Source organism: Lepidochelys olivacea (genome assembly GCF_965140295.1).
Source record: "Lepidochelys olivacea isolate rLepOli2 genome assembly, chromosome: 1".
Taxonomy (NCBI): Eukaryota; Metazoa; Chordata; order Testudines; family Cheloniidae; genus Lepidochelys; species Lepidochelys olivacea.
The window spans coordinates 34,739,283-34,764,339 of NC_140411.1; the positions used below are offsets into that span (position 1 = coordinate 34,739,283).

General features: G+C 40.7%; 1 protein-coding gene across 1 annotated transcript; it reads right to left on the minus strand.

Moving 5' to 3' along the window:
• Positions 1–912: 912 nt before the first annotated feature.
• LOC311516046 (stromelysin-1-like) lies at positions 913–23,214 on the minus strand (the record flags this gene model as incomplete). Its single annotated transcript, XM_084619671.1, has 20 exons — positions 913–1,255; positions 1,752–1,852; positions 3,311–3,470; positions 4,047–4,180; positions 5,899–6,055; positions 6,243–6,404; positions 6,897–7,022; positions 8,049–8,197; positions 8,310–8,554; positions 9,604–9,750; positions 10,953–11,032; positions 14,707–14,799; positions 14,990–15,093; positions 16,861–17,020; positions 17,626–17,759; positions 18,837–18,981; positions 19,831–19,992; positions 22,338–22,463; positions 22,557–22,705; positions 23,024–23,214. 20 exons carry the CDS (start codon positions 23,212–23,214, stop codon positions 1,155–1,157), a joined length of 2,826 nt encoding a protein of 941 aa, XP_084475797.1. The 3' UTR covers positions 913–1,154.
• Positions 23,215–25,057: the final 1,843 nt, after the last annotated feature.

Sequence of the window (25,057 nt, forward strand, 5' to 3'; positions counted from 1 at the left end):
ACTGATTTAAAATGTTTAACTTTAGTAGGTGCTGTTTAACATTCTCCTGAGATACTAGTGTAATGGAAAGAGTGTTATTATATGTTAGGACTACATTATCTGTTTTTTCCCAAATATAGAACATACATTTTGACTGAACACTTCTGCCTTTTCTGCGTTCGTATTGATAATTCTACCCATCTAGTAATGGGCCAATACCATTATTAGGATTTCTTTAGTTCCTAATATATTTTTTAAAACTCCTTATTGTCCTTAAGTTTGCTGATCATAGATCACTTCTTGTTTCCCTTTGCTTCTTTTATCAATTTGCTAGAATTCCTACCTTCTGATTTATATTTATTAGTATCAACGTCCCCTTTTTTCCATTTGTTATATATATGGAATATATATATATATATATATATATATATATATATATATATATATATATATATATATATATATATATATATATATATATATATATATATATAATTTTTATAGCTTCCTTCACTTCCTCTCTAAACCAGGTGGGTTTTTTTTACCAATCGTCCTTCTTCCTCAGTTATGGGATTTGGGGTTTTGGGTATCTAGTAAAGTGTTCTTAATCAACCCCCAATTATCTTTCTCATTTTTGTGATTAAATTCTTCCTCCTAGCTGATCTGGCTCATAACTGTTTTCAGCTTTCTGAAATTGGCCCTTTTAAAGCACAGTATACATATTACTGGTCTGGACTTTATTCTATTTGCATATTATAAATGTGATGAAGTCATCAGTATTTGTACCTAAAATACCATTCATTTTTAGTTCTATGAATCAGTTCCTCTTTATCTGTCAAGATGAAATCTAATATAGAATTCCCATGTTGGGTGCAACACTTTTTGAGTTAGGAAATTATCATCTTTAGCAAGTAAATACATCTATCTGGCAAGTAAATACAAAATATCTATATATGATATATATTTATTTATATATACACAGTCATGCTAAGTAGTGCATTTCTGTTATTTACAGAACTGCAGATTTTACAAAAGCTATAGTTTGAATTGTGGACATACGCTGAAACCTAAAGAATCCTGACTAGATGTTTTAGAAATTAATTAGTGAAAAGTAATCCCTGGTGTATTTACAGTATTGTTTACTTCTTTTATACATCTTCCAGGACTTCATGTTCTTAACATGGAAACCAGAAGTTAGTCCTTAGGACACGAGTAACTTTCTTGGCAATAGGATCAAACTCAAACTGCCGTGATCCACGAAAGAAATAGAAGAACCCTAGGAATAAAAGCAAGTTGAATTACTGTATTGCACAAATAAATATTAAGCGGTTACAATAAAGGTTGGAAAGGGCTGGAAAAGTCTATTTGAGTCACCCACTCCAGCAATTTGCAGAACTGTTTTATCTAAATAATACCCTATCTGACATAGGAAAAAAAAACACCTATTCCTGATCATTATTCTCAACACTGTAACTTTATTGTCTTAGGGCCAGACTGCGATATCCTTATTCATGTTGAGCAATACCTTACTTCACAAGTGGTCCCATTGACTTCAGTGGAACTACTTATGGTAGAAGGTACAATACAACATGAGTAAGGGTATCCCAATCTGTCCCTTAGTACCGATCTTTTCATAGCGCTGTCCAAACATTAATTAAGCCAGTATTAATATGCAGAAGTTTCTGGCTCTCAGTAGTGTGCACCCCATTTAACCATGCCTCTTATCACTTCTGAATCATTTAATGCTTCCTTACCTGAGAGTTTCCACTTACTTTTATACTGGAAAACAGCATCAATCTTCCCATTAATTCCTGGAAATTCATCTTTTATTAGCTTTGGCTTCTTGTCCATGGACTGTCTCCTTTCATCATAACTGAGGAAAGTTAAAAACAATAAGAAGACACTTGAAAATAAGCCAAATGGCACGTAAGCCAGCCCCACTCTTTACAGAGAGCCCATTAACAGTGAACTAAGCTCACTGAATACTTAGCTATTCTTAAACCAGATGCATAGGTGACATAAATCAGGACACCTCCCATGACCTCAGTTGAGCTACATCAAATTACACCAGCTAAGGAGCTGGCCCCTTGTGTTAATTACATGTGCATCTTTGAACATCATTACTAATTTACTACTAACTTACTAATTACTAAATTACTACTATCATTACTAATAACCATTACTAATCATTACTAATCTGCAAAAATTATTATGTTTATTTTTTTTTTTGCCTAATAGGCAGGATGTAGAGAAGTGAATTATCAGCTATTGTATGGGAAACAGGAGACTATAGACTTACCCTTAAAAATGTATCGTTGCAATGTTCGCTGTCCACAAGTAGTGTTTATCAGGAGATAATGATAATGATCCCTGTGGGATCATTGTTATATCACATACATTGAGGTGCTATATGGCTACCATCACTGTGCTACCATCACACAGGCTATAACAAAGTGTTTGCTGTAATATTTTTACTCAACGTAGAAATTAAATCACAACCAACTGTGTTCAAACAAGATGAATGGCTTGACCAAAGCTCTCCAAGCAGTGAGTTTTAGGAGTGGAGGATCAGATTGAATCCTTTACTCACCCGATACAGTTTACAAACTGTAACAAATCTGAAATCTCTGGGAGCTAGGCACCTAAATAGCTTTCAGGATCTGAGCAATCGTCACTTCACAGTGATCACTGTGCTGCACACCGTGGCCACTTAGAACTATTCCACAGTGATACAAGTCACATCATTGTGCTCCACATATATAGGTCACTATTACTTGTGCTAAAAGAGAATCTCCTTTATCTGTTAGAAGTATATGGGTTATGACACATAAAGATGAGCAGTTTTGATTGCATCCAATAGAGACAATGATGAACATGCACACAAGCCAATTCACCGCAATATATGGCACATGCTTTGTGGCATAATAATGCCATCTCTTGGTAACTGGACAGAGGAATTGAGGATAATAATCTGAACCTTTTTTTAACCCCAAGAAAAGGTTCTGATAAAAGCATTGTGCACACTTACGATTCAGTATAATTAGGAATTATTGTTTGTTTTAAAATGTGCAGTAAAGCTTTAGATATCTTTTTTCTCTATGTAAGTAAAATTTAAGCAAAACTTTATGTATTTTGAAAAGAACTGTTTCACCGGCCTTTCAAGAATATTATTTTTCTACAGGCAGTGGTGACAGTGTAAAAGACTGGCTAGCAAGTACGCTACTAAAGCATCATAAGGCAAATTAAGGGTAGAGTTATTGGTGATGTGGGTTTTGTTTGCTCAGTGGTCCCTATTACCAGAGACTCAAGAATGTTGAACATGAAATCTTACCTCCAATACTTGTTAGACACAAAGAAGTAGGTTTCCCCTTTATTTGCATTATAAAGAGCTGCATCAATTTTCTTCACACCCTTTGAGAAGCCCAAGTCATGGATTTTCTTTGGGTATCCAAACAGTATAGTATCTCCTTTGACAACCCAGAATTCATTTCCTATCAAGAAAAGTTGTTGAAAACATTTTGCCTGGAACTTCTGTTGAATTATACAACATTTGTGTAGGGTCTTTAACTGTATACTACAATCAAACCAATCTTTTTACGGACAAATGTAGAGATCAAAACATGCATTCCTTGCTATAAGACAGTCCTTCCTGTGGCTACAGTAAACAATGGACCATCACCTTCTGTTGTATTTTAAACACATCTGGCAAAATCCATCCCTCATGTAACTCTTCTGAATGCTAAGGATGAATTTGGGCTTCTATTTTTAATTTAGACAAGTAGTTTTACAGAAAAAAGTGCCATTTCACATTTCCTTGGATAGAGCTTGATTTGTTCGGAAAATTTAGCTTCGTTAACATTAATCAAATAAGTGACATGCATTTTGATGCCGAGTGTGGTTTTTGTTAGCAATTTAATTGCAAAACAACAGCAGTACACTGGATTAGCGCCGAGTTAATGAAATCCCATTAAAAGAGTACAAGGTTCAATTTCCTTAACTATTTTCAAAGCAGGTAAATTCCATTCGTGTCACATGTAAGAAGAACATAGAGAAACTCAAATTCTTACCTTTAAAAATAAATGTCTCATCTTTGTCCGTAATTTCATAGGCAGCATCCAAGCCAGATGGCAGAGGTGACCAGAATGAAGATATTAAATTAAAGTCAACTTCTCTGCTTGTAGGGTGTTTCCGCCAGAAGTGCCTGATCCAAATACAGTACAACTTGCATATTAAATCATATCTTTATACGTAACAATATGTGGGATTTTAACCATGGCAATAAGAGTTTACAACTTCTACAGCCCAGAAAGTATTGTATATTGGCACACATACAAATTCCAATGCCCCCAAATCCTATCTTCTATGCATTTACTTAGCTTTTTGACTTTTGAATCACTTAGAGCTAAAACCTGCCTTTACCACTGAGGTTAGAGAGGGTTCCCTGACATGGAACAAATGCAGTTCTGCTACACAAAAGGGAAATGGGACTCAGTTCTGCAGCACACCACTGAGAAAGGGAGGTGGTAGAGTTGGGTGTCACCAGAGGATTCCCACTTCCCCCAGGTGTCTCCCCAATATCTACTCCAGATACTCATGCTAGGCTCTGGGCTGAGAGAGTTTATCTCTGGAAAAATCTCTGGATTTCAGAGAAAGCAGATTTCACAATACTTACTTGCCTGCTCTCCCGGCATTAGTATATTTTGAATGTGAGAATACAACATTATAAACTCCTTTAGACTGTGAAGTCTTTAGGCAGGAGCAATCTACACCTTTGTACAGCGCTGAACAAATGATAAAATATAACAATAGTAATTGGTTTCATTATCCAAAATCATTGTTGCAAAGGGTGTGCATGTAGACTTGGTGTTTGGGATGGCAAATGTTCAAAGTTTACAAGGCTGCAGTTAAAGATGGGTAAATGGCTAACTTTAGAGTCCCAAGTAGTGGGTTCAGAGGCCAAAACTGAGTTCTCCTGAATTCTGAATGTTGGGACCTGTTCTAATATAAAACTTATCCATGTCTTTTAAGGCACCCTTTCTAACTCTCTCTCTCTCTGTCTTCTCTGCATCCTTCCCTCTTCCTCTCCCTGCCTTTTCTTAATGCAACCAGATCTCTCTCTTTACCCACCAATACTTACCTCTTTCCTTTTCCCAACCCCCCTTCCCTACCATATCATATCCCAGGTCTCCACTAGGGACCTCCTTTTACCCCACATTCCTCTTTTGGGGTCCTCAGAATCCATAGTCTATTCTCTTTAACACGTTGAGAGCACCAAGTTTTAGTGATTTTCCATGGAGGAATGCTTCAGATTTGGCACACTTACTGCTAATCTCTGGTCAGTTGTTTCAATCAATGAATTGTCCTGGGAATACTGCAGCACCCAAGTAGCCAAGTAAAACTTGCCAGTGTTAGATGTCATGTTAGAGTCCAGCATATAGAGGTCACAATGAAGAAGTCAGAATTTGTCAACAGTTACCACAGTGTTATCTACATTTGACAAGTTTTCTCCTATGATTAGAATGGGAAATAAGTGTGGCAAGTGTGTGGTGTTGTTGTTGTTGTTATTAGAATTTATCATTTGCATTGTCGTAGTACCAAGGACCCCACCTATGGACCTGTTGTCCTAGGTACTGCATAAATGTCCAGAAGAGAGAGAGTGCCCCTGACCCAAAGAGCTTACAGTCTAAGGAAATATCCCTTAATGATCACCTCTGTGCTGAGGTAAGTAGCAGGTCGGTTGGCACTTGGGAAGAGAGATTGGTGATATTTATCTGAACCTTCTTTGAGCATAATAAAAGGTATTGGTTTGATTAACATGCTGGACAAAATTCTGAATATTTCTTATTTTTCCAAACTATTGTGCCATTAAAGGAAGATTTAAGCAAAAGATGTGATGCTGCTTTAAGACAGTCAGCTTACTTGTCTTTAAAGAACATTATTTCTCCACGGAAAGTGGTGACAGCATCGAAAGTCAGTTTAGGGCCACAGGTGTTTGGTGGTAGAGGTTCTGTTGGCTCCATGGGTTCTATGGAGACCGTAGATTCTGTTGGATCTTCAGGGGGGTTAGATGAAGGTCCTAAGGAAAACAATTTAGAGAAGAAAATAAAACTAGTATTTGATATTATAAAATTCAGATAACTTCAGTGGATCTGTCATTTTTTTTCAAGCTATAGTTAATACAACCATTCAACATGGATTTCATTAAAAGTTATTTGAACTTGTGAGAGGCTATAAACATTGAGCAATTAATAATGTTTGATTACCATAGAGGTATTGAATGCCATTAATATCATCCTGATGAAGACGGAAAGTCTTGGAATCAAAGTATCTGTAAACTGGGTACATCAGTGAATCAGGGTGTCTAGAATGGAAGAGTCCCAGTGAATGGCCAAACTCATGCGCAGCCACGAAAAACAAATTGGAACCTAAAACCAGCAAACAAAATGTACAAAAGAAAGTTACGTCTTTTCATGTTCTTGCCCATCAATGTGAAATACAAGCCAGCCAATTGCACTCAATACAATAGAGGTTTTTAGTGCTTATAGTAAACTCAGATATAGTTGAAATACAACTAAGTACAATGAAAATACATTGAAGCACATCAAAAGTGCAAAGGTGCGGTGCTTATAGGCCTGATCCAGCACCCAACAACTTCAGCAGAGATCAATGTGGGTGACGGAGTCCAGATGTTGTGATGCCTTTGGAAAACTGGGGCCTGAGGAAGCTAATTATGTGGGATGGTTTTCAAAAGTGCTGAGATCCTAACTTTGTTGGGCACTGTTGGTTGTTCAACGCTTCTGAAAATCAGCCACTCACTTAGGCATCTAACTATGGATGTAGGAGTCAAACTTTAGGTGCCTAGTTTTGAAAATCCTACCAAGCCCAGGTATGTAATATTAAGAGTTGGTTTTACGTACCCTGTGAGCCTTTGGTCCAGTCTTCATCCTCATCAAAGTGAGCATCTCCACCAAGACCATTGCCAGGTGCATAGGCATGAGCAACAGTCCCACCAGGACCATCAAAGGGATTGAAATCATTGTGAACTAAGAATGGAATAAGGTGCAATAGAACTCTTTGTTAGTTTGCAACACTCCAAATTCCTCTTACATGCAATTTTGACAACCCCATTATTTGTTAATTTTTACTGATAAGCAGAAATTTTTGACTTTCTAGTAGATCTGCAGACACTAAACAATTGGAAGTGAAACAAAAATCTGTCAAAATGGAAGTGAGATCATGAAGCAGTGGGAACTGGGCAAAGATTGGAGATGGGCATGAATGCAGGTACAATGGCTTGGTGGGAGGAGAAATGCAGAGGAAAGGAAGGTAAATAAAAATAATGGCAAGCTGTTGTACAACTTGTATTTATAAAGTCGAACCGCAAGACAAGCATGTGAGAAACCAAAAGAATCACGTGACCTTTTATTGTTCCCTCCACCATCCTCCGCTACTTTCTGTTCTCTTTACCCACTGCATCATGTCTAATGATGATCCTGCTACCTCCTATGCACATAGAAGAGAGCTTTGGCGGGAGAAATCTCCCTGAGGAGCCACCCACATCAGCCCAGTAGGGGGTGGAGTTTGCCCTCCTCCACCACAAAAAAGCCCTCGAAGGGGAGCCAGCCCCAAGCACTGAGCTCTGTGGCCCCTATCTAGCAAAGCACTTCAACCTGTGCTTAACTATAAGCATGTGAGTAGTCCCAGTGACTTACATGGAACTACAGCCATGAGTAAAGCTATGAGTAAGACCCACAAGCCCAGATTCTGTGCAGATGTCTGCCCAGGCTGAATATTATACACTATGCGCAGTCCTGTTGAACTACACACAGTGTGTAAAGTTATGTACAGATACAAATCTTTGCAGTATCACAGCCTTAGATTGTAAACTCTTTGGGGTTGGGACTGTGTTTTTGTGTGTGATTGTATAATGCCGAGAACAATGAGATCCCCATCCTAATACAAATGATAATAATGAATAATAATTTCAGGACAAATCTTTCACAGACCTCTGGATGGTAATATTTACAATGATTCTATATATATATATATATATATATATATATATTTACCTCTGGCTGCAAAGGAGATCAATATATCTGCATCACCTCTGTCAACCCGGGTAAATGTCAATGGGGTCACTTTGCTCCAGACTGTAAAAGCTTTCTTGATGGCTGCATCTACATCAACTCGGGCCATGTCTGGTGTATAGTTCAAAATCCTTTCAAATTTAATATAGAGAAACAGCTGAGTTCTTTACAATATTTACCCTCTACTTGGAGCAACTTATCTCCCTTTAATGCAAGAAAACCCCTCTATTACTGACTAGTTACCTGTATGTTAGATTTCTTTTCCCCCATTTTGGTTGTCCTGCAAAGGTGGAGAAATCAGCAATATCAGGGACTCCACACCGGGGTTTCTGCATCACCTCCAAAGTGTTAGAATCCAATTTCCCAGTCACCTCCAATCCAATGAATTCCTGCATTTCTTTGATTTTGTTGACCATAGGACTATCACTTTTCCATCTTAAAACAGGCTTCCCATCTGTCTTAAAGCTGTAGTAATTTTCCAGGTACTTCTGATGAAACAGATAGCTATTAAGACACTAGATTCTTTTTTAGATCTTGCAAAATAATATTAAATATTATGACATGACATCTACCCTGGGCTTCTGCTGCTTGTTCCTGTGTCTTAGGAACTCACTTTGTTTAGAAACTTTGTAAAACTGAAATTAGTTACCATTTTCCATTTATATTAATACCTTGATGTTATATTGTTCTGTGATAATGTGGCGACAAGAGTTCTGCATGAACATTTTGCAAAAGTACAATAGGATTAATGCTCAGAACACATTCAGAATAAACATTTGCCCTGTAAATGGAACATTTTGTGACAAAACACCTTAGGCTCACTATCTGTTCCAGCACTCCAGGCAGTATTTAAAGACAGACAAAAAACAGATTTTTGAAGAACATGATTGAAAGCATGATTTTCCAATAGCATTACATGTTATCATGTGCAATGATTTGGACAAAATGAAGATCCTGATCTTACAACCACTTATGCATGAGACTATCTTTACTCCCCCAAGAGAGCCAATAAGATTACTTGTGTGTAAAGTTATTCAGATATTTAAGTGTTTGCAGTATCAGGTCCTCAACTGGTGCACTGTAATTTTAAAATGCTTCCCGCAAAATAGTGCAAACCAAAATAATAATAAGATGCTTCCCCTGGCAAATTTCTAAGGTTCATGATGACAGGGCTGAATTATTCTTCAGAAATATTGCCTCACTTTGAGCATTGCACATCCATTAAAACAGCACCCAAGGCAAGCAGTTTCCAAGCTTTTGAAACCAAGCACCCTCTTCAGGAAAATGAAACAAGTCATATCCACCCTTCCACCCCACCATTTTAGAAGGGCAGCCTTGGGGAACCTTTCACAGCCAGTATGGCACACCCCTCGGGGGGGGGGGGGCATGCTTCTATTCTTTGGGAAATACTGAACCAGACTATTCACCCCATCAGCATGTATAGGGTCAGATCCTCAGCTGGTGTAAATCAGCATAGCTCCATTAACTTCAATTAACTCCAGCTCAGGATCTGGTCCTTTGTGTCTGCAATCATTACCTGAACAAGCTTCGTATCTTCTTCTGCTTTCCTTTTTGGATGTATAGGAAAAGCACAAGATGCTGCACATAGTAACAGCAGAAACGGAAGATTCTTCATTCTTTTGCTTCTATCTCTTGTCTTTATGAAGATCTCAATCTCCGCCCGCTACATACAAGTCTCTCACATATCCCTGTTTATATAGTACTTGTGTGCTTCATAAAGCCGGGGTAGCCTGACTCACAGTTTAGAACAGCCTCCAATTAGCAACAGAAGATATGCAAATAACTGGTTTAGGCATGAAAAGCTTGACAGATTTCATGTAAACTGTCTCCCATCCCACTCCGCCCCTTTGCAAATTTTGCAATTGGCAAGATGATTAATGCTCAGGAAATAGGTTGATATTCCTTTCCTTTAGAAACTCACTGTTATCTTTAATAAGGTTCTTAGCTCTGTTGGAACCACCCATGACTCTCTCTGCCCATTGCTCCTGCCTGTACTACCAAGCAACAATCCCACGCAGCAATTAAAACTTGATTCTCAGGCCTGGTTAAGCTAAACTGAATGCAGGAATAGGGGATGGGGTAAAGGACTGTTGCACCACAATCTTAATTCTGGAGACAGCGAAGGAAGAGAACAATAAAAGCTAGAAAAGTCCTTAGGAGCTGGTCTATCTTACACTGTGCTGAATATGGTACAGAATAGCAGGAATGTACTGTGCTCTGACTAACCAATTTATTTGAGCATAAGCTTTCGTGAGCTACAGCTCACTTCATCGGATGCATCTGATGAAGTGAGCTGTAGCTCACGAAAGCTTATGCTCAAATAAATTGGTTAGTCTCTAAGGTGCCACAAGTACTCCTTTTCTTTTTGCGCATACAGACTAACACGGCTGTTACTCTGAAACCTGTGCTCTGACTATATCTCCTCCTTCAACATGTCCCCCCATAATCCACCACCACACCCCTGGTGCTCCCTTACACTGGGGGCTGTTAGGGGAGTGATATGGGAATGTCCTGCTGGCTCTATTTTACCAGAATCTCCCTTATGCCAGGGTGATTCCCAAGTGGCCAGTTCTGCCTCCTTTGTGGCCCTGTTATACCAGCAAAGCCCGAGTACTGAGCCACCACAGAGCCCAGATCCGGGCCTAGCTCCTATGCTTTGGATAATATGTTCCCCACTATTGGTCAGGAAACTTTCTCTCTGCTTCATATGGCGCATGCACCAATCAGCAGCAGCATCCTGGATATTGGGCATGAGGCCTTAGAAAGTCCCCCCAAAATTCATAAGTTCAAATTCTTCACTAATGGTTTAACACCATCATCTCCACCTCAGGGTGGAGAATTATCTTTTCTTTCATTCTCCATCACAAGGGGCACAGGCTGCCACAGGAAGCAGGCAGAGGGACCTCCATTCAAAATATAGTGAGGGATGGCAATAGCAGAGATTTCTGAAAGGAGAGGTACATACATTACAGAGACATTTGCTGAATTATTTCCCTTTGGGACACATCAATGAAATCCATCAGAAAGGAGCCCCAGGAGATAGATGTCATGAAGAAGTCTCAAGTATCTGCTTTCTCCCCCTGGATGTTTGGTTGGTCTTGTTGAAACAGGACACAGGACGGAGATTCAGGAGGAAGCAGACACTTGGTCATGGGGCCTAAATTTTCCATACTCATCATTGTTTGTATTTGAGTGCTCATCCACAGGGGCACTGGGAAGGTTTTAGTGAGGTTGTTGTGGTTCTTCAATTGGCAGGACTCAGCAACATTGTCAAGTGTGCCCTGTTACTAACTTTTGCCCTCTTATTCTGTTCCCTCTTTTCTCCCCATTTTTTGGTGCTGTCGATCACCCACTAAAATCATTCACTTTTCTTAGTATATCATCCCATGTAGAAACTTTCATAGCCGCAGAGATGTTTTTTGAGGCCTTGCCCATGAAGAGATCGAACCTAGAAATGATCTCCATAATGAGAATCTCTTGTTCTTCCACAGAGATTTGACTTGCTGATTGCTACACTCTCCTTTCTCAAAGCCTCTCTCTCAGGAATGTCTCATACCATTGTCTGGCCCTTGCTATGCCAGGGTTGATACCCCCACCAGCAGCATTCCCTTGGCCAGAGCCCCTAGTAGGAACACCAGAAGAAGACATCATCCTCCTGTGGGTACAATGCTGAGTAGGAGTCTCAAAATTTGACCCTTTTCAACTGTGTCCATGCATGGAAGTTGCCAATCAGCATATGTAAATGCTATTTTAAATTGTACAAATACAAACCTGAAAGGAAGAAGATAAGACTGGGGGTGACACACAGCTTGCCTGTGAGGTAATGAGTAAGGTTTGTTCTGAAAATGCTTCACACACCCAGCCCTGTTCTGGCCACAGTGTACTCTGGCAGCAATTTGAGCGCCACAGGTTAACGTACAAGATTGAGGACGCACACACGAGGAGCTTCTGAGCTGTAAAACTGCAGCTCTGGCTGTGCCAGTGTTGAGTGGCGTCTAACCGAGAGATGTATACATCTCCCGCCTGGCTGCGTAGTTTACTGCCAAACCCTGAGGCTAGTGTGTGTAAATATGGAGCCATAGGTATTTATGATGTTGCTGAGGATGCCAGCAGCACAGGGAGAGGCATGTACCCCTCTTCTGACAACTGCATAATGACAGCTCATATGAATCAGATTTCAGAGTAGCAGCCGTGTTAGTCTGTATCCATAAAAAGAAAAGGAGGACTTGTGGCACCTTAGAGACGAACAAATTTATTAGAGCATAAGCTTTCTTGAGCTACAGCTCACTTGAAAGCTTATGCTCTAATAAATTTGTTCATCGCTAAGGTGCCACAAGTACTCCTTTTCTTTTTATGAATCAGATAGTCTTTGTTTAATGGCAGGACTTGCTGTCTTGCTTGTGCCTTCTGTGTGGCTCCTGGTGGGTCTCCCTTCCTTTCCAGCCTAGGGTGTGTGTTCCTCCCAGAAGCCTAATCTACCATAATTTCCTCTTCGACAATAAGGATGCTGGATCCACTAACATCCCTTTGTGCAGGAATCACTTCCAGGTCAGACTCAATTCATTTGAAAATCTCCATGCATGTGTGTCTATCTAAAGAGGGGACTAAACACTGCCAGGCGGGGCAATGGTGGAGCTGAATTTCCAAATCCTCTGAACATTCATCTCCTATTCAGGCCACGCGAGAGCAATCTTTTCTCCAGCAGGGAGGTCTACACTGCACCTCCTCTGGAAATTGCCTGCTAGGAGCATTATAACTTGTGTTCCTCTTTCCTATGAAGCAACACACTGGCCACTGCTGCATACTGGACTATACTGAACAATGATCTGATTGTTGATGGAAAATCTCGACTGTGTATACGCATTTGTGACAGTAATAAGCAATGAGATACATTCTCACAGTGTGTGTGATTATTCAGGGCCTGATACTACTCTGAATGCAGTCATTAGGTTTGCACATAACTTTTGACATCAGTGAGAGCAGGGTTAGGTTCACACGCCATAGCTGAGATTTTCAAATGTGATTGGTGATCGTGGGTGCCTTGGATTTTGGGTGCTCAATTTAAGACACCATAAAGGGACCTGATTTGGGTAAGTGCTCAGTGCTCTATTTATGAACAATTTCCACCTGGTGCTGACATAGCTATATCCAGTTCCAGTCACCAACAATAGAATCATAGAATCATAGAATCATAGGTCTGGAAGGAACCTCAAGAGGTCATCTAGTCCAGTCCTCTGCACTCAAGGCAGGACTAAGTATTATCTAGACCATCCCTGACAGGTGTTTGCCTAACCTGTTCTTAAAAATCTCCAATGACGGAGATTCCACAACCTCCCGAGGCAATTTTATTGCAGTGCTTAACCACCCTGACAGTTAGGAATTTTGTCCTAATGTCCAATCTAAACCACCCTGGCTGTAATTTAAGCCCATTGCTTCTTATCCTATCCACAGAGGTTAACGAGAACAATTTATGTCCCTCCTCCGTGTGACAACCTTTTATGAACTAGAAAACTGTCCCCTCTCAATCTTTTCTTTTCCTGACTAAACAAACCAAGTTTTTTCAGTCTTGCCTCATACCTCAGACTGACCTGAGCTGCATTCAGATTAGAGGCCTGAAGGATATAACCCATTGTCACTCCCTTGAGCCACCAAATCTCCTGCCTTTGCCATCCTACATCCCCCATCTTTAGCAATGCCATTATCTAAGGTTATGTCAGTCTCTTCTGCTTCATTACAAAAGACACAAAGAAATTATAACAGTTCAGGTAGTGTGTGATGATGGGATCAGTTGTTTAGAATAATAGTGTAATGAACAGGGGTGTGACTGCCCTTTACTGGATGGAATCAGAACTACTCAACTGCGTGTCATAGGCCCTGTGCAAAATAGCTCACGTAGTTGAGATGTGCTTTCAGAGTAAACATACTTGTGTGCTATCATCAGAGCACAGTGAACTTCCACATGGCCACAGTGTCCAGCATAATGCATGACAAGGTCTTAGATGGCTTATAGGAGTCTTAGAACTATCAACTCTTATGAAGCAAGGAGTGAACGTCTAGTGCTGTGCTTCTATCTTCTTCTTCTTCTAATATCTATCCCCTTCCCTTAAGATCATTTCCCCTTGCTTCTACCCTGGAGCTGCCCATTTACTTCTGCCTCCTGCTCTGCCTCTCCTCTACAGCGAATGGAGTCTCTTAAAGTCATCATATTGCCTGAAAGGCTGAGCTGGGAGTTCAGACTGCAGTGCAATTAAATTAAATTAAGTGGCCCCTTCTCTCGTACTGCTGACCAGAAAGACCATGAGTCTGGACCAAAAGAAACAAAGACTGTTATATACACAAACATAAAATAGCTTTATTGCTCAGTGACAAATAGATTAATAAATAGCCTAAATACAATATGAAGATAAGTTAAAACTATATATATTAAATTTAACATTTTTCTGTTATTTAAACTAATATTTATCTGGGATCGCAGCTCTTATGTGACTCTGACATAAAGTAAAAGATGAATAACACTGATTAAAAACAAAAAATCTATGAAACGCCATCTCTAATGCATACAAAATTGCGTTCTGCTTCTTTTGCATCGTCACCTTGTGTGTCTGCTCTTATTTGCAACCAAACCAACTATTGCTCTTCATTTCACGAATAACTTTCTTGGACTTGGTGTCTATTTCATACTGCTTTGATCCATGGAAAAAATAGAAATGTCCTAGAAATAGAAACAAAATGAATAATTACTTTGTACAAATGAATATTCATTCTCTTTCCACAAACACTGCTGCAAATTAAAATGTGTACACCTAAAGAAACACCCTTACTAATTTCTATAATGATTCTTGAGTCTATGGAAATGCAAATTTTCCAGTATATTCAACTATCAAAGTATTTTTTTTATTTACCTTTTTTCTGAAAGGCAGCATCGACCTTATTGCCAATTCTTGGAAAGTCAACTGATATGCGTCTTGGATAACCCTTTTCCATGGATTCGGTGACTTCATCATAACTGAGTGAAGAAAGGAAATGAAAATAATACATGAACATGTGATATTTAATATTGAGTCCAACTGACTTTTACAACAAGTAAGTCCTGCCCTTAGCTAAAACTCACTAACCATGAGCTACTATAACTCATTGAATTGTTTAAATCCATACTATATGAATACTTTCACCTTGACTAATCGATGCACAGTCGTCCTCAGCTAGTCTGACTAAATAGTTTGTTTTTCCAACTTGATTGCTGTAGGAGGAGTGGTGTGGGGCCCAAGTGGGCAACCTTGACATCTGGGCCCTCATCCTGCAAAGACATTTCTGTACATGACTTGCTTTATGAGTTGTCAATGGGACTAGTCACCTGAGTGAAGCTAAGCATATGCATAAGACTTTGCAAGTGAGCCCTTAGTTATGTGATAACTTCTTCACCCAAGAAGAAATAGGGGTGCTTTGGGGGGGGGGAGTGGTTACAAAACCCGTCTATTTGTAGAACTATTTTCTTAATTTAATTTTAGAAACTGCTTGAGTGCAGTTCCCCACTGCACGGGACAGCAGCAGTGCTGTAAAGGCCAGCCTTGCCCCAGCCCTGATCGGGTAGGGGTTAAAACAAGAGGAGGGGCTGGTCTTTCCACCCTCACACAGCTACTGGTGGCTATAGAGCTGATAGGAAATCCCACCTGCTACTGTAACACCGACAGGCCCTGGTTATCGGGATCAAACCTGAGACCTCTGGAGCTAAATGCATGAGCCTCTACTGCTTGAGCTAAAAGCCACGTGGCCATTAGCTAAGGCTGTAGAGCAAACTCATTGATCTCTCTCTAGGTGGTCTTGGTGCCACTAGAGGGGACAAAGCACCACCCCCAGGAGGTGTGTGGGTTACATACTTCCCCTACCTGAGGAAGCGCATCCCGAGCTTCAGAGACTTCCCAGTTGAAATCCCGGATGAGCCCCCACTTGTAATACTGACAGACCCTGGTCGTTAGCGGGCGGGGTTGAACCTGGGATCTCTGGAGCTAAATGCATGAGCCTCTACTCCATGAGCTAAAAGCCATGTGGCCATTAGCTAAGGCTGTAGAGCAAACTCATTGATCTCTCTCTATGTGGTCTCGGTGCCACTCAGTGGGACATGGGAGGGGCTGTGGGATGCCAGATCCAGGGGGTGCTCACCTTGGGGGGCTCGCAGCAAGTGATGACCTCTCCCTACTGTTCCTAGGCAGAGGCACAGTTGGTGGCTCTGTGTGCTGCCTTCTCCCGCAGGTGCCACCCCCGCAGCTCCCATTGGCTGCAGTTCCCAGCCAATGGAAGCTGCGGAGCCAGTGCTCGGGATAGGGTGGGGGCAGAGCACGGAGCTGCCTAGCTGCATCTATACCTAGGAACAGCAAGGATGGGTCACTGCCTGTGGGGAGCCGCCTGAGGTGAGCGCCCCCTGGATCCGGCACCCCGCACCGTCTCCCACATCCAAACTCCTTCCCTCTTTGTTAACCAGAATTTTTCACTTACCAGCACCCCCCCATTCCCACGACATGACGGATAAAAAGGCTTTTACTGTACTAGCAACGAATGGAAAATGTTCTGTAACTCAAGTGTTTTAAGGAAAAGGAAGAGCTGAGTTCTATCTCTGTTGTCACTGACATTCAGCTTAACAGATGGGGTGTGCAATATACCAGTCATGAACTCATACTCAAGGTAGCCACACATTTGTCATAATTCCAAATGTAAAAGGGTTAATGAGGCTTTAAAGAAGCTGCATGGATTATTTGCTGGGAGAATATAATCTTACCTCCAATACTTGGCACCTACAAAGAAGTACGTTTTTTTGGCATTCTTATCATAAACAGCGGCATCAATTTCCTTAACATATCTTGGAAAGCCCAGGGCATGGATGTTCCTAGGAAAACCTGGCTGTACAGAGTATCCACTGACAACCCAGTATTGGTTGCCTGTCAAGAAAAACAAGATAGAAAAGCTCATTAGGGACTTCTGATGAGAGAAAACAGTATTTAATTACAGTCTTGGAGCTTCCCCAAGGAAACTTTTACCTTCCCTATGGGGTGAATTCCATTAGATAGCATTGAATTCCTGTAAAGAACACTCCTTTCCTGCAAGGAATGTTTAAGGTTTCAGGACAATGGATTTTTTGCTTTATAAATTCATTAAAGTCGTTAAAAAAACATTTCCCCCCACCATGGGAGCTGGGACTGCTCAGCACCTCTGAAAATCAGGCTACTTAGTTAGGTGCCTAAATATGAATTTAGCTGACTAAATGAAAGCACTCCATTTTAAACACTTTAGCTCAAATATATAACTGATCCTCTCCTCTACCTTAAGCACATCAGTTAACTTCACTCTCAGTTTTCCTGATTATGAAATAGGCATAATATCTTATGTCACAGGACTGTTGTGAGGTTTATTTAGTTAATGACTGTGAAACTGAACTTTGAAGGTGAAAAGTTATGTCAGTGCTAGGTGGTGTTGTTGTTATTAATAATAATTGCTTCTTCATTTCCACATGTAAGAAGAATGTCTAGAAATTCAATAGAAATACCTTTAAAAAGAAACACTTGATCCTTCTTGTCAATTTCATAAGCGGCTTGAAAGCCAGATGGTAGAGTTGGCCAGAAGGAAGAAATTAAATCCTGCTCAATACCTGGGAAATAAGGACTCTTGCGCCAGATGTACCTGATTGAAAAGACAAGTTGCTTGTTTATATAATTATATGTTACCATTAATTCATGAGATCATCAACAGGGAAATTTAATAAAAATTCCTACTACATGAGCTGTACATTTGTTCACTAGCTGCTGGCAGTGGGACATGCCCGCAACCCACAGATCATGTCCACTTGGAGATGCAATGCCCATTTGGTAGTGCCCTCTTCAGTGCTACAGAGAAATCCTGTCCCATTTATTTGCACTGGGGTTCTTCCACCCTGCCCTTTTACCTCACCCTTTCCCTCCCATTCCTTTGGACTCGAGTAAGGCACAGGGAAGAGCTGGGTCAGGAGGAATCCTTTTGCCCACCATGTAAATGCAGCCATCTCTTCGGTGCAATGTGTCAGCTCTTTGGTAGTGCACAGCAACACTAAACTGCACTTTTTAGGAGGGAAATTTAAGAGTAATTTCTTCATTTGAACCTTCAGGGGGCATTTATGTAGGCAGAATGTCATTCCCTGCGTTGGTATTTGCTCAAAACCCTGGGGATGCCGCTTTTATTCCATCTTCCAAGAAGTGCATTGGGATCTTTAAATGACCCATTAAAGAGTTAAGTATCAGATGTCATTGAAAAGATGGCACCTCTAACAGTAGAATGTCGCCAAGCACTGCAGCTGGGGCCTGGGTTCAATGCTCTCTGGAGGCTAGGAATGCCACCTACTGAATCACCAACAACACTTTCTATAGCCCCATAGTTTTCCCTTTCGATCTGCCATCCATAGCCTGACACCAGTCTGTCAAGAACAATGCTTCATGTGATATGGCTTCAGGCCAAAGTGCTCTGATTGCTCTGATTGCACAGTTGCCATGGAAATGTAACAGACCGTGCACAGGATGACTAAGGATGATTTAAAATATTATTATTTACTCACCCTCAGGAAGCCCAGTTACTTCGCCCAGGTTGCATGAGCAAGTAGAAATTTGTGAGGTTGTGTTGACTATACATTTGGAAGGAAACCCCCCTTCTTGAACTAATTGTCAAAGCATTGCCATTACAAGTGTAATCTAAGCAAAACTTGATGTTGACAAAACAGAAATAATTTACCTGTCTTTAAAGAATATTATTTCCCCACGGAGAGTGGTGATGGCATCAAAAGTCATGTGAGGGTCACAGCTGTCTGTTGCTGATGTTTCTGTTGGTGTTTCTGTGGATGGTATGGAAGCTGGTGGCTCAGTAGAGGTTGGGGGTCCTTAGGGAAGAGGTTAAAAGCAGAATTGGAAGGTCAGTTAGTATTGCTGTTACAGAGCTTGGAGAACAGCATTACTGGGCCAAATTCTCAGTGGGTTTGAAACAGTGTTTTCCCATTCTATCAAGGTAATTATATATATGGCCACCACAGCCATATTATCTGAGCTCTTCACAGTCTTTAATGTATTTATCCTCACAACACCCCTGTGGGGTAGGACAATGCTATTATCCCCTTTTTACAGATGAGGGAACTGAGAGGACAAGTGACACAGACGCTCTATGGCAAGGCAAGAAATTGAAGCCGGGTTTCTGGAGTCCTAGCTTAGTGCCCTCACCAATGCCTCTCTGAACTCCTCCTTGACATTAATGGAGCTGTGCCAATTCACATCTGCTCAGGAGCTGGCACAAGACCGTCACAAAGTTTCATACAGAAACATATTTAAACCTTTTGGATTAGTGATGCCCAGGAAGCACTCACCTCTACAGGGAGGGGGGTGCCTAATATACATGAAGAAGGGGTCACACTATGTGCTTCTCATCACATATAGCGAGCTGAGCTGGCTCATGCAGATGGAGATAGAGTGAGCCATGGCCTTACCTGCTTCTCATCCCTTTCGCTATGATTAGCAACCAAGAGGATACAAGAGGGATCACAGTCCCTGTGTAAAGGTAAGAGCAAGGACTGCAATTACAGCCAGCCCCTGTACACTGCTCTCAGCGTGGAGGTTCCTTATCCCCTTCACACCCCACACAGGTAGGCCACAGTGTGGCTCTTGGTTACACATTCTCATCAAATTATTTGTAATCTGTATGAGAGAGACTTTAAAAAAAAGTGATGTTTTCTCCTTACCATATAGGGTCTGAATGCCATCAACATCATCCTGAGGAAGCCTGTAGTTTCTGGTCTCCATCTGCAGATAGGTTGGATACATCAAGGAGCCAAGGACATTGGAATGACCAAGACCCAATGAGTGGCCAAACTCATGAGCAGCAACAAGGAACAAGTTGAATCCTAAAAATATAAAAAGCATAGCATGCATGTAAATTAAATACATGTCCCCGTAAAACAACAGGAAAGGACAGGTGAGGTCCCAGAGGAGTGGAGAAGGGCAAACATAGTAGCTATCTTTAAAAAAGGGAAACAAAGGGCATGTATACACTACACTGTAAACCTGGCTCTGTGGGACCTGGGACTGAGAACGCAATGTCTCCAAGCCCATGCTTAAGCATCCATACTGCATTGTAAACCCAGGACTCACAGCCATATTAGCGCATCCATATGGCACTACACACACCTTCTGACTCTGGTCTGCAGCTTGAGCTGTGTCCATACTGCAAAATGACTGAGCTTGGATCCAGGTCACAGTGGAACTCAGGCTCTGAACCACCACCACCCCGTCTCCTCCCACCTCCTCCCCCCCGCCACACACAGCAGAGTCCTTGGACCCAGGTCCTTAGTGCTTGCTGATCTAGATTAGACTGATTTGTGCGTGGACAGAAGTGGGGCTTGGGTGCAAATCTGAATAAGAGCCTGGGCTTAGTGTGCAGTATTGACGTACGCAAAGAGGACCCGGGGAATTACAGATCAGTCAGTCAAACTTTGAGTTAGGTACTCAAAAAATTCTTAAACAATCACTTTGTAAGCACCTAGAGAATAAGAAGGTTATAAGGTATAGCCAACATGGATTTGTGAAGAAGAAATCATGCCAAACCAACATCATTTCCTTCTTTGACAGAATTACTGGCCTAATGTATAGGAAGCAGTGATATGTCTTGATTTTAGTAAGACTTTTGACATAGTCCCACATGACATTCACATCAACAAACTAGGGAAATCTGGTCTCGATGAAATTACAATAAGGTGGGTGCACAATTCGTTGAAAAGCCATACTCAAAAGTAGTTACAAATAGTTCACTGTCAAACTGGGAGGATGCATCTAGTGGGGTTTGTCCTGAGTCTGGTACAATTCAATATTTTCATTAATGATTTGGACAATGGAGTGGAGAGTGTGCTTTTAAAATTTCCAGATAACATCAAGCTGGGATGAGAGACAAGCACTTTGGAGGAAAGATTAGAATTCAAAATGACCTTGACATATTGGAGAACTGGTTTAAAATCACCAAGATGAAATTCAATAAAGACAAGTGCAAATTACTACACTTAGGAAGGAAAAATTAAATGAACAACTGCAAAATGGTGGATAACTGGCTAGGCAGTAGTACTGCAGAAAAGGTTCTGGGGTTATGTTGGATCACAGACAGAACATCAGCCAGCAATGTGATGTAGTTGCGAAAAAGGCTCATATGATTCTAAGGTGTATTTACAGGAGTGTCATATGTAAGACACAAGAGGGAACTGTGCTTCTTGTGAGGCATCAGCTGGAGTACTGTGTCCAGTTTTGGGTGCCACAGTTTAAGAAAGATGTGGACAAATCAGAAAGCATCCAGAGCAGAGAAACCAAAATGATAACAGGTTTACAAAACATGACCTGTGAGGAAAGGTTAAAAAAAGCTGGGCATGTTTAGTCTTGAGAAAAGACTGTGAAAAGAATTCGTTTTGGACTATGTAGAGGCCTGGTTATTACTTTTTTTTTCCGTCAAAGAAGCAAATCTGAGGCCAGCCACCATGAAAGCATCTGTTCATACTGCAGAAATATCCCTCCTTACATATAACCAAGGTTTTGTTAATTTTGATGAGTTCAGAGGCCAGAAGAGGCTATTATGATTGTCTCGACTGACTTTCTGAATAACACAGGCCATGGAATTTCACTCCGTAATTCCTGCATTGAATTCTATAGCTTGTGATCCCATAATATATCCCACGATAATGCACACTAGACAGAAGTACTTAACATGCACCACAAATACACTCATCCACTGAACACACATCGTTTTCCCTGCACAAGGTTGTTAAAAGTTATCATCACTTTAATACTTTTTTTTATTTAAAAAGTGGTGAGTTCAGTACTTTACAACTGCTAAGAGCCTCACCCTGAGGGCACAGTGTCATGCCATATTGTCTAACTCAGTAATGCCTATTGTCTAACTCAGTCAAACCAGTCCACCTCCAGAGTAATTCCAGTCACTCCACGGGAGCCACAGTTGTAGTCAGTGCATTGACTTCAGTGGCATTACTATGGATTGTCATGGGTGTCATTGAGATCAGAATCTGAACCACTGATTTCAAGGAGAACTCCGCTGAGAAGTACAGCAGGTTCCCACCCTGTATATGTAGTTATTGCTAAGCTGCATTACTTTTGCGCCCCCATCTCTTTCCAGTGTAAAAATGAGCAAATAGCTCTTAAAATCAAATACTGCACAGTGGAGAATGCTAGTGAAATAGTAAGGGATTCCTACCTTTCAAATCTTTTGTCCAGTATTCATCCTCATCAAAGTGGGCATCTCCACCAATACCTTCACCCGGTGCATAGGCATGAGCGAGAGTTCCACCCACTCCATCAAAGGAATAGAAGTCACCATGAACTAGAAAAGGATACATAAAAAGTATGATTCTTCTCAATTGGGACTGTAAATAAATGTGTCAATACTTATCATTGCACATGGGGATTTTCTTACATCCAGCCACAAAGGAGATCATTATATCTGCGTCGCCCTCGTAAACTCTGGTGAATTTCAGTGGGGTCACGCTGCTCCAGACGTTCCAAGCCTTCTCAATCGCTTCATCTACATCAGCGGGTGCCATGTCTGGTGTATAGTTCAAAATCCTTTAAATACATAATAAGGAAATAAAGATAGGCAATTAAAAATGCGACTGACAGGACATGTACTTCAAGTTAAACATTTTGCTTCCGTGTTGTCTGTATATTACTATTTGTATCTCTTGTCTTTTTAGGCAATATGCTTCTTGATACACAACATATGTCTATCTCTGTGTTTGTTTAGTACCTACTACAATAGGGCTGTGATCCTGATTCAGGCTCCTAGGTGCTACCATAATGATAAGAATAAATAATAATAAACATAGAAAACTAGTTCCTTCTGTAATTCCCAGTAGCACTCAAGGAAACACACTGAAATATTACCTATATTTCAGATCTGTTTTTGTCCATCTAGGAGACCGTGGAAAGGTGCTGAACTGACCGACATCAGGTATTCCACACCTGGGCTGCTTCATCACCTCCAGAGTATTGGAATCCAGTTCCCCAGTCACTTTCAGCCCAAAGAATGCCTGCATTTCTTGGATTTTGTCACTTATGGTTTTTCTGTTCTTCATTTTAAAGATAGGTTCCGCCTCTGTTTTAAGTTTATAGTACTTTTCCAGATATTTCTGATGGGAAAAAACACCCACATTTTATGACATTCATGTTTCTTTTAGAATGTATAGAATAATCTTAATAGTTATACAGTTATTCCTGTGATCTTAATATAATAAAAGACTAATTCTTCCTATCAGCTTTAATCATATATACTGTCTACAACCATTACCTCAGCAAATTGCATGTCTTCTTCATTTTTCTTCTCCATTTCTGGAACTACTGGAAAAGCATAAGAAAATGCTACACAGAGTAAGATCTGGAATGCAAGATTCTTCATTTTCAACGTCACTTCTTTATCCTACCACTAGTTTAACAAAACCTCTCAGTCTCTAGCTTTTCTATGCATGTCTCCTCCGTGACCCAGTATATCTAGCACTTGGGCGCTCTATAAAGTCAACAGTGACATGACTCACAGTTTATAACATCCTCTGATTTTCCACAAAACATACACAATGTGACTTTTAACTGAAGTGTGATACACTACAGGTGGCCTCGTCTGAAACCCCCTGATTTTGCAATATTGTCAGAGGCTTTCCGGGATACTTTCCTATTCCTTTCCTTCCCATTTTTCCCCCTTTCCTTCCTAAATTAGGCCAACATTTTCAAACTTGAGTTCAGCACCAAAAGTCACATCTAGGCATCTGCATAAAAGTAGTCTGATTTTTCAGAGGTGCTAAAGGGCTGCAGTGTGAGAAAAAACATTATTTTAGCAAATGTTAGACTTGTCTTAATCAATTAAATTGTTCCAATTTGTTGTCAGTAGTTTTCTTGTTTTATAAGCTAAAATTGTAATATGAAATTGTTTTGCTTTAAAATCATTTTGTTTTGTTACAAGTCTAGTCTGCTTGTTAAAAGATTGTTTAACTGTTCCCTTTGCTGTTCCCTTTAATTGCTCGTTAGAACATTGTTTAGCCTTTCTTTGTGTGAGTGAGGATATAAGTGTGCGTGTAAATAAGAAGAGATGCCAGCAGCAGATGGGCATAATCACCAAAGAGGGAGTGAAGAAATGAAAACGCCAGTATTATCTTGACCTGATGGCCAAAAAATGCAGATTAACAACCCTAAAGTACAAAGGTATCCACCCAAAAACAAGAACAAAATGCCATATAAGAAGATGAAAGATGGTTATGTATACAACCAGTTCTGTGATAAACAATGCAAGCATGACACAGCAAGACCCATAGACTTGCCTGAGAACTAACTACTATAAAAGATGTGTGAGAACTACAGGGCTTTGAGTTCATTCTGCAATAACAATGGAGCATCAGACACGTCCAATTTGAGGCCTGGATCCCTCCTTGTGTTCAGTCTAGCTGGCCACTAGGCTGACTCAAGCAACAATAAAGACTGGTAACTCTAACACTAGCTGCAGAACCTTTGTGGGGTGTGTGTGTGTATGTATATGCATATACTGATTTTGATACTTGTTTAGCGTTTTAAATAAACGTGGCGTATTGCCTTGTCCCCTGGAAAAGATTCTATGAGTTTTGATAAGAATAACAGCAGTTCCCACGAAGGTGCATCAGAGCAGGATTTTCTCCTGTGTACAGTACAATATCTGCAGAAGTTGTTCCTTGACCTCCTTATGCCCTACAAGATTGACCCAGGCCTGAGGATACGGCCTCTGTGCATCTTGAAAAGTCAGTAGGCTCCCTTCCCTCAATCTCAGTTGTTGCCATTGATTTCAGCAATAGAGGCTGCCACGCCAGTTAAGCTGCGTGTGCGTACATGGCCCTTAGCATACAGTCTGGGGCAGAGGTACTTGGAGTCTGAGGAAGAGGAATCCTCTCTCGGGGTATC